Source organism: Oncorhynchus gorbuscha, linkage group LG22 (genome assembly GCF_021184085.1).
Source record: "Oncorhynchus gorbuscha isolate QuinsamMale2020 ecotype Even-year linkage group LG22, OgorEven_v1.0, whole genome shotgun sequence".
NCBI classification, from domain to species: domain Eukaryota; kingdom Metazoa; phylum Chordata; class Actinopteri; order Salmoniformes; family Salmonidae; genus Oncorhynchus; species Oncorhynchus gorbuscha.
Genome location: NC_060194.1, coordinates 16,603,728 through 16,618,029, shown reverse-complemented (window position 1 = coordinate 16,618,029; position 14,302 = coordinate 16,603,728). Strand labels below are relative to the sequence as shown.

The 14,302-nt window shown below is 43.7% G+C and overlaps 1 protein-coding gene across 4 annotated transcripts in view; it reads left to right on the top strand.

Moving 5' to 3' along the window:
- Positions 1–14,302, top strand: part of LOC124009995 (partitioning defective 3 homolog) — a 257,276-nt gene that overhangs the window by 228,939 nt on the left and 14,035 nt on the right. For all 4 annotated transcript variants that reach the window (XM_046322291.1, XM_046322288.1, XM_046322287.1 and 1 more), the window contains 2 exons: positions 5,916–6,036; positions 13,094–13,242. In XM_046322291.1, the coding sequence (XP_046178247.1) occupies positions 5,916–6,036; positions 13,094–13,242 (270 nt within the window). The remainder of the gene's footprint in view (positions 1–5,915; positions 6,037–13,093; positions 13,243–14,302) is intronic.

Below are 14,302 nucleotides of genomic sequence, written 5' to 3'. Positions count from 1 at the left end.
CTTAAAGGAAAACAAGCCCTCGGCACAGACAAACGCAGTCTTGTCCTTGCTTTCCTGGTCCATCTCAACCTGCCAATAACCACTATTGAGGTCAAGGGTAGTGAACACAACAGCGCCAGACAATGACTCCAGGATCTCATGGATGGTGGGAAGAGGATAGGCATCAGTCTGGGAAACATTGTTGGTCTTCCTATAGTCCACACAAAATCTAAGACCACCAGTCTTTTTGGGATGAGGACAACAGGAGCAGCCCAGGGAGAGGAGGAACGTTCTATTATATCTTGTGCCAACATATCATTTATGAGTCCCTTTTGGATGATTAGCTTCGCTGGGGACAAACGATAAGGCTTTTGCTTGATCGGCATTTCCTGTGTAAGGAATATTTTGTGCTTCAGGAGCCCGGTGCGTCCTAGCTTTGAAGTACATACATCAGCATTATTCTGCAGCTGTTCCAACAGCCGTAACTCCTCTGGCTGTTCCAGCTGAGCTCTTCTCACAGCCTGTAAAAGGAGATCGTCAGAAGGATTATCAAGGGTTAGTGGTACCGGAGCAACGGCAGAGAAGAGTGCCACATTTGAACCCCAATCATGTAACTTTTTAGCTTCTGATTGGTGCGGTATTAACTGAAAGGAAGGGGATGTCGATGGGGGCGTAGGCAGTGACTCTTGGGGTTTCAGCTCTGGTTAAAGCACCCAGAGAAGGATGGTCATTGCTGCGAAGAGAGTTAGGTGTGTTGGCCTGTTGTGATTTGTGGTTTCTGGAAGGGTTTACTTGATACGGTCTTGGACATCTAGCTGAAGAATGTCCCTTTTGGCTACATCTCCAACAGAACATGAGAGAGGTCTTGGCTGGAGACTCTGGCTGTTGTTGATGGTCTGTCTTGGGCAACTGTTTGGGTGTCTGTTTCTTTCTCTGGTCATATTGCTGTTGGCATTCTCTGTCCTTCTCAAACTGCTGTCCCAAGCGAACCAGTCCATCGACAGTGGTGACTGTAGCATGGCCTTGTCTTGGCTGTTCAGAGGTGCTAGCTTGGCCCTCAGTGGTCTGAACAGAAGTGGACACCAGAGAAACTCTGTGTAAGGAGTTGTGCCTAATGGAGGCCATGTCCACAGACACGTCATCCAACATTTTAACACAATTAGAGAGTTCTCTCTGCAAGTGGCCTACAGTGTTAACCATGGGAGAAAAAACAGAATTAACGTCCTTGAGGACCTCAGTGTGGTGATGTTGCAGGCGCCATTGGAGAGTGGCAGTGAGTTGGTTTCGTTGGTAGTCAAACTGCCTGTCCAGGGCACCAGTAATTTCCCGTCTTCCACTCTCACTGAGCTCTGTCAGCATGTGGGTTAGAGTGCTCAGTGAGTTTCTGAATTCCATGGCACTCTGTTGTTGCTCTTCCCTCAGACATTTGAAATTATGGTGGATAAGAGTTTGGAGATGTTGTTGAGTCCGACGAATATCAAGGATGTCACCTTGAAGTTGTAAGACTACAACCTCTGGAGATAAACCAGACAATGGAGGAAGGTTGGGTGTCAGAGGGAGGGCTAGCTCAGTACTTCCACACAGATCCATGTCAATAAGTGAGTAACTGGTTAGACCTCCTGTGGCCTGTGGCTCAGGCCGGGCATTCAGATTCCCAGGGCTCTGGCCCAAATCAACTCCATTATCTCCATTCACATTATGATTTGTGTTGTCAGCTTGATGGTCAGAATGGCCCTGTGTATTCCCATTGACAGGTATGACATGGATGAGCACATTATCTTGGGGTGAATCCATTGTTTTAATTCCACACAAAATATTTGCTTTGGTTAGTTCTCAATGTTGAGCTGTCCCATCTGGGGTGCCATTTTTTATGTAACGGTTTTGACTTGAGGTTATTATTTATAGGGGTGCCAGGTAGGTTGTGCCTACCAGAGAAAACATTAGTTTCTCCTTTTAGTTTGGGTGGGAATGAGTCCCATCTGGTCCGTCAAGTCTACACCAATACAAAGGACGTATGTAAAAGTCAGGATGGAAATAAACTTTTCATAAACCCTTAAAACATTGAAAAGAACTTCAAAAACAATTATATTCTGTTGTGTGGGTTGTATTAGCAACAACAATGATTACACACATATATAATAATATCACAATGAGTTCTGGTTCCTCCAGAAATGTCCTGTACCTCGGGCCTAAAAAGAGTCCTGCCCGGTAAAGGAGTTCAGTGAACTCAAGTGACTTTTGTCACGCGATGTTTGTCCGTTCGTTCCGTGTAGCGTAAACCCAGTATTAAACATACAATCAATATAACAATTACTTTACCACAGAACCTTAAAGCGGATCAACTCTTAATTAAGTCCTCAACTACCACTAACTACACAAATCACAGTATACATCACATCCAAACAAATGAAATACCGTATACAAAAAGGTGGTAGTCAGTCGGTCAGTCAGACAATCCAATCCGCCAATAGATCTCCAGCGGAGAAAGGCCACGAAGAACGGAGGAGGTGTAGTCCAGGGACGCAAAGAGTGGATCCGATCCTGGGTAAAACTCTATTAGGCAACAAAACACACGTTTAACGGCAACAAAACAACGGAATAGAGAAGCTTCGGGAACTGAGGGTTGAACACATCCTCAGTCACGTCTCCATCACAAAACCCCACTTTCGTGCAGCTGATACTGGCTATTTAATTGGGAATTAAAGGGAAAGCGCCCTATTGGAAGGAGCTGCACTGAGACGGTTCAGAAAAATTCAGGGCCGTCACAGTATGGGTGTTGAACTAGTATGCGTATGGGTGTCGAATTAATATGCGTATGGGTGTTGAACTAGTATGCGTATGGGTGTCGAATTAATATGCGTATGGGTGTTGAACTAGTATGCGTATGGGTGTTGAATTAATATGCGTATGGGTGTTGAACTAGTATGCGTATGGGTGTTGAATTAATATGCGTATGGGTGTTGAATTAATATGCGTATGGGTGTTGAACTAGTATGCGTATGGGTGTTGAATTAATATGCGTATGGGTGTTGAATTAATATGCGTATGGGTGTTGAATTAATATGCGTATGGGTGTTGAACTAGTATGCGTATGGGTGTCGAATTAATATGCGTATGGGTGTTGAACTAGTATGCGTATGGGTGTTGAATTAATATGCGTATGGGTGTTGAACTAGTATGCGTATGGGTGTCGAATTAATATGCGTATGGGTGTTGAACTAGTATGCGTATGGGTGTCGAATTAATATGCGTATGGGTGTTGAACTAGTATGCGTATGGGTGTCGAATTAATATGCGTATGGGTGTTGAACTAGTATGCGTATGGGTGTCGAATTAATATGCGTATGGGTGTTGAACTAGTATGCGTATGGGTGTCGAATTAATATGCGTATGGGTGTTGAACTAGTATGCGTATGGGTGTCGAATTAATATGCGTATGGGTGTTGAACTAGTATGCGTATGGGTGTCGAATTAATATGCGTATGGGTGTTGAACTAGTATGCGTATGGGTGTCGAATTAATATGCGTATGGGTGTTGAACTAGTATGCGTATGGGTGTCGAATTAATATGCGTATGGGTGTTGAATTAATATGCGTATGGGTGTTGAACTAGTATGCGTATGGGTGTCGAATTAATATGCGTATGGGTGTTGAACTAGTATGCGTATGGGTGTTGAATTAATATGCGTATGGGTGTTGAATTAATATGCGTATGGGTGTTGAACTAGTATGCGTATGGGTGTCGAATTAATATGCGTATGGGTGTTGAACTAGTATGCGTATGGGTGTTGAATTAATATGCGTATGGGTGTTGAACTAGTATGCGTATGGGTGTCGAATTAATATGCGTATGGGTGTTGAACTAGTATGCGTATGGGTGTCCAATTAATATGCGTATGGGTGTTGAACTAGTATGCGTATGGGTGTCGAATTAATATGCGTATGGGTGTCGAATTAATATGCGTATGGGTGTCGAATTAATATGCGTATGGGTGTCGAATTAATATGCGTATGGGTGTTGAATGTGCTGTCCATTTCGTTGTGTTGGGCTTTGAAACAACATCCACAATAACCATGTTTTATCCTGTTTCAACCTGTTGTTAAACTTCTTTCTTCAAATCAATCACAGTGAGCTGAGTTTTAAAAGCACCATACTGTGTTTGATGTGATTTTTGATTGTACTTGCATTACTGTCAGAGTGGTTAGAGGAACAACAGAGCCCTGAGTACCAGACCATTAGGACCTGATGGAGGAAGAACAGAGCCCTGAGTACCAGACCATTAGGACCTAATGGAGGGACAATAGAGCCCTGAGAACCAGACCATTAGGACCTAATGGAGGGACAATAGAGCCCTGAGAACCAGACCATTAGGACCTAATGGAGGGACAATAGAGCCCTGAGAACCAGACCATTAGGACCTAATGGAGGGACAATAGAGCCCTGAGAACCAGACCATTAGGACCTAATGGAGGAAGAACAGAGCCCTGAATACCAGACCATTAGGACCTAATGGAGGAAGAACAGAGCCTTGAGTACCAGGCCATTAGGACTTAATGGAAGAAGAACAGAGCCCTGAGTACAAGGCATTAGGACCTAATGGAGGAAGAACAGAGCCCTGAGTACCAGACCATTAGGGACCTAATGGAGGAACAATAGAGCCCTGAGTACCAGGCCATTAGGACTTAATGGCGGAACAATAGAGCCCTGAGTACCAGGGCATTAGGACTTAATGGAGGAACAATAGAGCCCTGAGCACCTGATGGTAGTTAGCAAATTGGTTACCACACTGATGAAGACAGTTTGGCTGTCGAAACGTTGGTATTACATTTTTGCATCTGAGCTCCTAGAGTGTGCAGCTCTCTTTTATTTTCAAGCAAATTGGGTACTACCTAAGCATGTCCAGAGTGCATAAGAGGAGATTACTGTGACTTAACAATTCACATGGAATTTTATTGTCGTCCTGACTGCCGGTGTGGCGGAAATACGGTCACCGCAACCACTCCAATCTTCATCCCTGCTTCTGGGCTGCCTTACTGTATAATTCAGATATTTAATATATGCCATTTAGCAGAGACTTGTATCCAAAACGACTTACAATCATGCATGCATACATTTTACGTATGGGTGGTCCCAGGAATCGAACCCTCTATCCTGGCATGGCAAGTGCCATGCTCCCCCAACTGAGCTACAGAGGACCTCTTTCTCTCTGGTCAAGGTCAGTTCAATAAGTATGCAGACGTGCCAGGTGATGTGTTTTAGTGGGCCGTGGTTGTTTATGAGTGTGCTTAGAGACAATGGACGGAAGTTGGTGAGTGATGTGTGGCCTGAGGATGTAGCTTGACTATCGACTGTTCACACTACTTTGCTCTGTTCTTGCCTGTGTCCCAAATTCTCCCTATTTTCTTGACAGGTCATAGGGCTCTTGTCAAAAGTAGTGCACTATATAAGGGATATGGTGCCATTAGGGACACCATACTCCATGTTTATGAATAATACATTAGTATACATTAGTTTGATTCATGTTTGAGGCTTTACTGCTGGGTTTGCGAAACTCTGTCCTTGGTGCACATTTTGTTTTTTTGCCCTATCACTACACCGCTGATTCAAATAATCAACTAATCAAGCTTTGATTTGAATCAGCTGTGTAGTGTTAGCGCACAAGCCGAAACGTGCACCCCTTGGGGTCCTGTGGACCGAGTTTGGGAAACGCTGCTCTACTGTGTATTACAGTCCAGTGCCTGGACCATTTCCCAGCTGTGCTGATAGAAACAGTCCCAAATGGTACACTCTTCCCTAATGTAATGCACTGTAGGCTCTGGTCAAAAGTAGTGTACTATATAGGAAATGCTGTGCCATCTTGAGACACCGACTTGTTCCAAATGGGCCACCACCATGCTCATGTAGTATTTCCTCTCTCACTCTCGACCCCTTGCAGCAACAGACTAGCGCCTAGCAACCACGACCGGATACAGCGGCTGAGACACGAGTTCCAGCAGGCCAGGGGAGACGACGACCCTGACGACCGGAGACGCACCTACAGCTTCGAGCAGCCCTGGGTGAGTGTCTGAGACCGGGCTGAGAACCAGGTCGGTCCTGCCTGGCTCTCCATGGACCTCCTCCATGGACCCCCCTCACTAACCACCACCAACCTCCCCACCACTGCCAGCCTAGGAGGGCTGCTAATACCCTGGCTAGCTGGCTGGCTAGCTGGCTACATCGTGGAGCCTCCTACTACGACTAACCTCACAACCACCGGGGCCAGCCCTGAGTATGGACTGTCCAGTATGACACTGACTGAACGAGCTCGGCCTGTGGAGCTTCTTCTCATTAACTCCTCTGAGTCTCCCACCTAACCCAGGCTCTTCTCTAATAGGGTTGTTCCATATGATTTCAACGACCGTAACAAGTTTGGCGACTTCATCTTAAATCAGCCATAAATACACTTGTGACAGGGGGAATGGAAGCTTGTTGTGTCCAACGGGGAGGGAAAATGTCATTCTAGCTTCACAATTTTTGTATTTTTTAAAACATTTCTAGCCTGTCTATTTATCTATTTTGGTTAAAGGGTGTTGTGCTCAACCCGCTCATTTCTCTACCACAATGCACCAGAAGATGAGTAGGACCAGCTCATCTGCTTTTACACTATGATTTGACTATTAGTTCAAAGTCTTTTTTTATCTTCTTTACCATATTAAAACGAGAGTTCAGTGTAACAGGGTTGACCTTTTAAAATAATCACTAACATCAAATGAATAATAATATTCAGAAATTACTTTGTCACAGCAACTATATAACTAGGGCTTTAGAATGATGGTGAAAACGTGTAGAAATGTTAGTGTTAAGTGGAGAAATGTTGGGGTAAAATGGGTAAAAAATCTTCTTAGAAGTCAGAGGGTGTATGGAGGGACATGTCAAAATGCTGAATTTTGGTACGTTAGTGTTTTATTAATATTAAAAATCAGATTTATTTAATTATCCATGTGGTATATATTAAAGAGCACTTAATTTAATATAACAGGCTTTTAAAATACAATATTGGCGCACAACTTCTACATAAAATATCAAAGGGATGCACGCAAAAGGCACTCTTTGTGGAGTGACCCAGAAGTGCTCAAAGTGAAAATTATAAAATACTTTGACAATCCTGTTTGTAAGCTTTTAAATCATATCAAACTCAACATTTTTTCTTTTTCAGTGATGAAAACATGGATTTCTCATGTTACGGTGCGGTATGCAAAATGGTCTCCTGAATGTTTTGGCATTCAGGTCCGAAAAGTCTACCTCCGCAAACATGTATGAAAGGTTCAATTCAAATCAAAAAGGATGCAGAAAGGGTTTCAAATCATATGGAACGACCCAATAACTCTTCAAACAACGGTTAAGTCCCAAATGGCATCCTATTCCCTATTTAGTGCGCTACTTTTGGCTAGAGGCCTATTGGACCTGGTTAAAAGTAGTGCACTACATGGAAAATAGGGTGCCTTTTTGGTTGCAACCAACATCTCCACCTGCATGCGTCTAGGAGCATGTGACCCTCTGGCACGCTCACCTGACCTCTAACCCCACCCGTCACGACCACCAACCCCGTCGCACCACCCTTCTCATCCCATCTGCCATCAATGCCATCTGTTGGTCTGTCTGTCTGTCTCTCACAAAACAAGGACCCGCCCACCTTCTCAAGGACCAATGGACTCCTGTCTGTGTGTCTGATTGCGGGGGTGCTTTCTGTGTGCCAAAAAAGCACCCTCGCAATTGTCGGTTTTTAACTGTGCCTTTTTAGAGAAGAGGTTCGGGCGTTGTGGATTTTTTTGAATTTGTACTCTTTTGTTGGCATGGCCACCAAAATAGGATGAGTGATAATTCAAGCAATTACAATTGGAAAACATTGGAAATGCCTTGATAATTCTTACAGAATACCTTTCTATGATGTAATTGAAGGTCTCTGGTTCCTAGGTAAAGACTGCACTATGTCCTATTCTTCCACACCAGCAGTATGCCTTAAGTATACATTTTACATTCTGTCTGTTACAACGTCAAATTATGAATGATCAGCAAAATAATTTGCCTAATGTTTGAAAGTCACTACTTTTTAATATTTCTAGAATATGTATATATTGTTGTGTCCTGTCTTTTGTCCTATAACCACTGCTGTGTATATTTAAATATTTGTCTGTATTACTCCTATACGTTGTTATGAAGTACATTTGTACTAATTCAATTTTCGTCTCTTAGGCCTCTATATACTTGTGATGTTGTTTTTAGACTGTCAACATGTACCGTTTTTCTAATCTTTTGTATGGCGTTGTCTAAGGATTGATTTGAATGAGTTTTCTAACAGTTGTAAACGGAGAGCTCATGAACAGACTCCATTTGACCTCTGGGGCTGTGTGAATCAGGTGTATCAGATTCGGAGTACTGAGCTGGGATCATTCACTGTGATCTAAAATGCAGAACTGATCCTAGATCAGCACTCCTACTCTGAGACGATTCATGCGTACGAGCCCTGGGCTTCATTTAGAGGTGATGATGATGAATCAAATAAAAAGCTTGGTCTTGTTTTGAGACACTGAGTGTGCCATGTGTGTGGGGAAGGGCTTTTTTTGTTGCTCTACACAGTCAAGCATGTACATATCGGTTGTGTCCCAAATGGCACCCTATTCCCTGTATAGTACACTACTGCCCAGCGCCTTAGGGGAATAGGGTGCTATTTTGGACTCAGGCATAGTCATTAAAGGAGCAATCTGCAGTTGCTTCATCCATTTTTTTTCCACTTATAAATATGTACCCATTGATTGTTGAAGAATATTACTTCTAAATGCCACATGAGCTTAGTTCAGCTGTCGTACCCCATCAGAACCCGAAATATAAGCTTGTTTTTCTCCAATGTTTGTAAACAATGTAACTGTAACAAACGCTACATAGCCTCAAAACATGGTTTCAACTATACATTTGATGTCATGGATGGTTCGTCCTTGCATCCAGAGCTGTCTGAATTTGAGAGCGGTCACATTTCTCCAGCCCCTACACTCCGCTTTTTACCAAATCACTTTGTTTCAACTGCTGATTGCCGATTTAAAGTCCTTGATAATACCATCACATTGTTTATTTACATTACTGATAGAAAGCAAAGTTACCCTGTTCCCATGACCGCACCATTGAAGGGAGTCAGACATAATTGCCATCACAATTGATTTCTAAATAACAGAATAACCAACGTCTTACACAACCACATAGTAATCAACAGTCATTTTGTGTTCTTAGATTTTTTTTTTCTCTGCCATACTGATTGCCAAATTATGGAAAATGGTAACATATGTCGCTGAAAACTCAATTATGCTCCCTGTGCATATAGAGTGCCTTCAGAAAGTATACAGACCCCCTGACTTTTTCCACATTTTGTTACATTACAGCCTTGTTCTGAAATTGATTAAAGAATTTTTTCCCCTCATCCATCTACACACAATTACCCCATAATGACAAAACGAAAACAGTTTTTTTAATACTTTTTTACTCAATCATTTGTTGAAGCACCTTTGGCAGCAATTACAGTCTTGGGTCTTCTTGGGTATGACGCTACAAGATTGGCACACCTGTATTTGGGGAGTTTCTCTCATTCTTCTCTGCAGATCCTCTCAAGCTCTGTCAGGTTGGATGGGGAGCGTTGCTGCATAGCTATTTTCAGGTCTCTCCAGAGATGTTAGATCGGGTTCAAGTCCAGGCTCTGACTGGGCCACTCAAGGACATTCAGAGACTTGTCCCAAAGCCACTCCTGCGTTGTCTTGGCTGTGTTCTTAAGGTCTTTGTCTTGTTGGAAGGTGAACCTTAACCCCCAGTCTGTGGTCCTGAGCGCTCTGGAGCAGATTTTCATCAGTAATCTCTCTGTACTTTGTTCCATTCTTCTTTTCCTCGATCCTGAGTAGGCCTCAAGTCCCTCCCACTGAAAAACATCTCCATGATGCTTCCACCACCATGCTTAACTGTAGGTATGGTGCCAGGAATCTTCCAAACGTGACGCTTGGCATTCAGGCCAAAGAGTTCAATCATGGTTTTATCAGACCAGAGAATCTTGTTTCTCATGGTCTGAGGGTTGCCTTTTGGGAAACTCCAAGCGGCTGTCATGTGCGTTTTACTGAGGAGTGGCTTCCGTCTGGCCACTCTACCATAAAGGCCTGATTGGTAGAGTGCTGCAGAGATGGTTGTCCTTCTGGAACGTTCTCCCATTTCCACAGAGGAACTCTGGAGCTCTGTCAGTGACCATGAGGTTCTTGGTCACCTCCCTCACCAAGGCCCTTCTCCCCCGATTGCTCAGTTTGGCCAGGCAGCCAGCTCTAGGAAGAGTCTTGGTGGTTCCAAACTTCTTCCATTTAAGAATGATGGAGGCCACTGTGTTCTTGGGGACCTTCAATGCTGCAGAAATGTTTTAGTAACCTTCCCAGATCTGTGCCTCGACACAATCCTGTCTCAGAGCTCTACGAACTATTCTTTCAACCTCATGGCTTGGTTTTTCCTCTTACATGCGCTGTCAACTGTGGGACTTGTATAGACAGGTGATTTGATTTGTGTGCCTTTCCAAATCATGTCCAATCAATTGAATTTACCACAGGTGAACTCCAATCAATTGAATTTACCACAGGTGAACTCCAATCAATTGAATTTACCACAGGTGAACTCCAATCAAGTTGTCGGAATATGTCAAGGATGATCAATGGAAACAGGATGAACCTGAGCTCAATTTCGAGTCTCTTAGCAAAGGGTCTGAATACCCAAGTATATCATGTATTTCTGTTTTTTTTTTTTGCTGAGGATTTTTTATTTATTTAATAAACTTTAGAATAAGGCTGTAACATAACAAAATGTGGAAAAACTCATGCACTTGACCATCCATTGTGCAATGCTTTGTTCACTATATAGAGGATAGGGTGCTATTTGGGACGCAGAATGCATTTGTAGCTGTCTCATTATTAGAGTGAATTGATCAGACTAAGAGGCCCTATATATCAGAACATTAACCCCATCAGTCCAGCCCCACCCACTCCATTCCATTTAGCATGAGGAGACAGACTCAGCACATAACGTTCAATTAACATCTTCTCTAGTGGCCATAGTGTTCGGTCTAGACTAGTGTCACAAGTCCAAAGAAATAGAATTACACAAGGGGTAGACCACACTCAATATGGCCGCTGGCCCACCCATTACAGAACGCTGACTTGAATGGGAATGTCCGTTCTAGTAATTCTATTTCTATGGTCAAGTCAGTAAGAAGAATGACTTCTCTACATACACAAGGTGAAAAGAGTTCTGGGAATTCCATTCTGGGGCCCATAGGGTAAACAATGAAGGGAGACTCCCGCCATGTGGAAGCACTGACCCTGTCACTGTGAGTGTTCTTAGCAGGCTTTGATATTACAGGTCAGGCCAGCCCTGTGCATTATCTCCCCTATAGCCCGCTGGGGCCTGCTGTCTGGAATCCAGCATGTCTGTAGTTATGCTGCAAATCACTTCCCTAATGATCCTGTCCTGCATGCTGTTTAGTTAGGTGTTCCTGGTTAGCGGAGGTTAGACAGCTCTACCTCTGATTGCTACCCCTTTGGATGGTATATTTCTCACTGTAGTACTATGGTCCAGAGGAGAGCAGCGGAATCTGGCTTGTATTCTGTAGGGAAGAAACGTTTTGGCAATGGGTACTACCGAAACTCGTCCAATAACAACACATATTGTCACTTTGCGTTGCAAAACTTTTTGCTACGGTGTGCCCTACTGAACACGACCATGGTTTCCTTTGGCTAATTCGATCACAGTGACTGATCGACTGTGTTACTTCTGCGTTGGGGAACCGTTATTGCGGTCATTTACCACACTAAGAGCAGTGCGTCCACGGGGGCTGCTTTCGCCAGCCAGAAGCGTTTATATTGCCTCTCTGTATTTTATTTTAGCTCCTTCCGCGTTCATTTTAATACCTTGATCAGCTTTATAGTTTGTGGTTTTCTAGCTTTGTTTCCTTGTCTTACAAAGTTATTATTTCAAGACACTAAAGGGATCAAGTATATCCAATCACACCATATTGCAAACTGTAATTTACGTATGCAATATGTAATATGCACAGTGAAATTCACATCTGGAACACATCTCGCTGGTGATATGGATGGAGATGAGCTACCTTTTTAGGTGTCCATGGCCTGGCTGGTGTCGCTATGGCAACAGAGTGTGACAGCGCGCCCAACAGCCCAGGTTATGCCAATCAATCCCCGATGATTAAAAGGATTCATTAGGTTTAATGTGGGTGTCTCGGAGGTCCTCCCTGCGATGACGGGACAAATTGCTTTATGGCCCTTCCGCCACTAGAGCGTGGCACTCTGTATGAATACTTGGCATGGCCCATCAAAGTAATATTAGATAGCCTTTGTGTTATGACTGATCCACAGCCATTACACCCACCTCCTCGCTGATGAAAGATGGGGAAGGAGAAAGAAGGCATGGTAGTTAGTCGTTCCTCGACGTGTTTCAATGTGTTCCGTGGAGGATATATGGGGTGTGTGGCTCAAATGGCACCCTATTCCCATATATAGTGCGCTAGGCCCCTGGTCAAAAATGTAGGTTATACTGTAGGGTGCCATTTGGGAGGCATCCACAGTCACATGCCAGGAGGAGCTGGAGATAAGTGAATGACGACGCTGTTCCTCCGTGGCGTTCCGTGGCGTGCGCTCTGGCTGTTCAGGACGGTTAATGACCTGCGCTAGGGCGTCGCCTGAGAGGCTTCGTATACACCTGCAGTACTAACATCCATCTCATCTCCGTCCACCCTGCTTCACCAGCATGCTCCTCCGTCCTCCTCTCTGTCTGTCAGTCTAACCTCTGTTTGACCTGGCCACGGTGAAGGACAAGAGCAGGCCATGTCTTGATGGCTCCTGGTAAGTATTGCAGAGCCATATATTTAGAGAGTTTGGCCAACTTTTAGTCCCTTCTATTTATTCATAGATTCACAGATGCACTGTAAATGCATCCTAATACATTTGGTCGATGTCCACACTCTTAAATGTAAGGCTCTGGTGCATTGTATGTGTCGGATAGTTGTGTGTGTTGAATAACCAGGATGTTGGCCCCTCCCTCTTTCAGCCCAACAACACCAACACAGGCCCGTACCAGACAGACGGACAACAGACAGGCCGACACTCTGTGTCTGTAGAGGTGCAGAGACAGAGACAGAGGCAGGAGGAGAGAGACGCCTTCCAACAGGCGCAGAGACAGTACAGCTCCCTGCCACGGTGAGTGAGTGAGTGAGTGAGTGAGTGAGTGAGTGAGTGAGTGAGTGAGTGAGTGAGTGAGTGAGTGAGTGAGTGAGTGAGTGAGTGAGTGAGTGAGTGAGTGAGTGAGTGAGTGAGTGAGTGAGTGAGTGAGTGTCTGCGTGTCTGCGTAACAGTGAGGGAGAGAGAACACACATAGGCCATACAATGTTTTCCTCGTTCAACATAATCCCTATATTTTTGCAATTTACATTTGAGTCATTTAGCAGACGCTCTTATCCAGAGCGAATTACAGGAGCGATTAGGGTTAAGTGCCTTGTTCAAGGGCACAACGGCAGACGTTTCACCTAGTCGGCTCAGGGATTTGGACGAGATGTTTCGGTAACTGGGCCAATGCTCTTAACCGTTTGGCTGACCGCCGTGACCATGGTATTATGCATTCATATACATAACATCAGCCTGATATTATCAGTCCACATATACAAATGGGTAATTCCTGTCAAGCACAAATCAAATGTTATTGGTCTCACACATTTTTAGCAGATGTTAATGGGGGTGTAGCGAAATGCTCGTGTTCCTAGCTCCAACAGGGCAGTAGGATCTAACAATTAACAACAATATGCATACATCTGAAGTAAAAGAATGGAATTAAGAAATATATAAATATTAGGAAGTGCAATGTCGGAGTGGCATTGACTAAAATACAGTAGAATAGAATACAGTATGTTAACATGATTAAAGTGACTAGTGTTCCATTATTAAAGAGACCATTGATTCCATGTCTATGTACAGTTGGAGTCGTTAAAACAAATTTTTCAATCACTCCACAAATTTCTTGTTAATAACCTCTTGAAGCTAGGGGGCACTATTTTTATGTTTGGAAAAATAACATTCCCAAAGTAAACAGCCTATTTTTCATGATCAGATGCTAGAATATGCATATAATTGACAGATTAGGATAGAAAACACTCTAAAGTTTCCAAAACTGTGAAAATATTGTCTGTGGGTATAACAGAACTGATATTGCAGGCGAAAGCCTGAGGATAAACCAATCAGGAAGAGCCTCTTATTTTGAAACCTC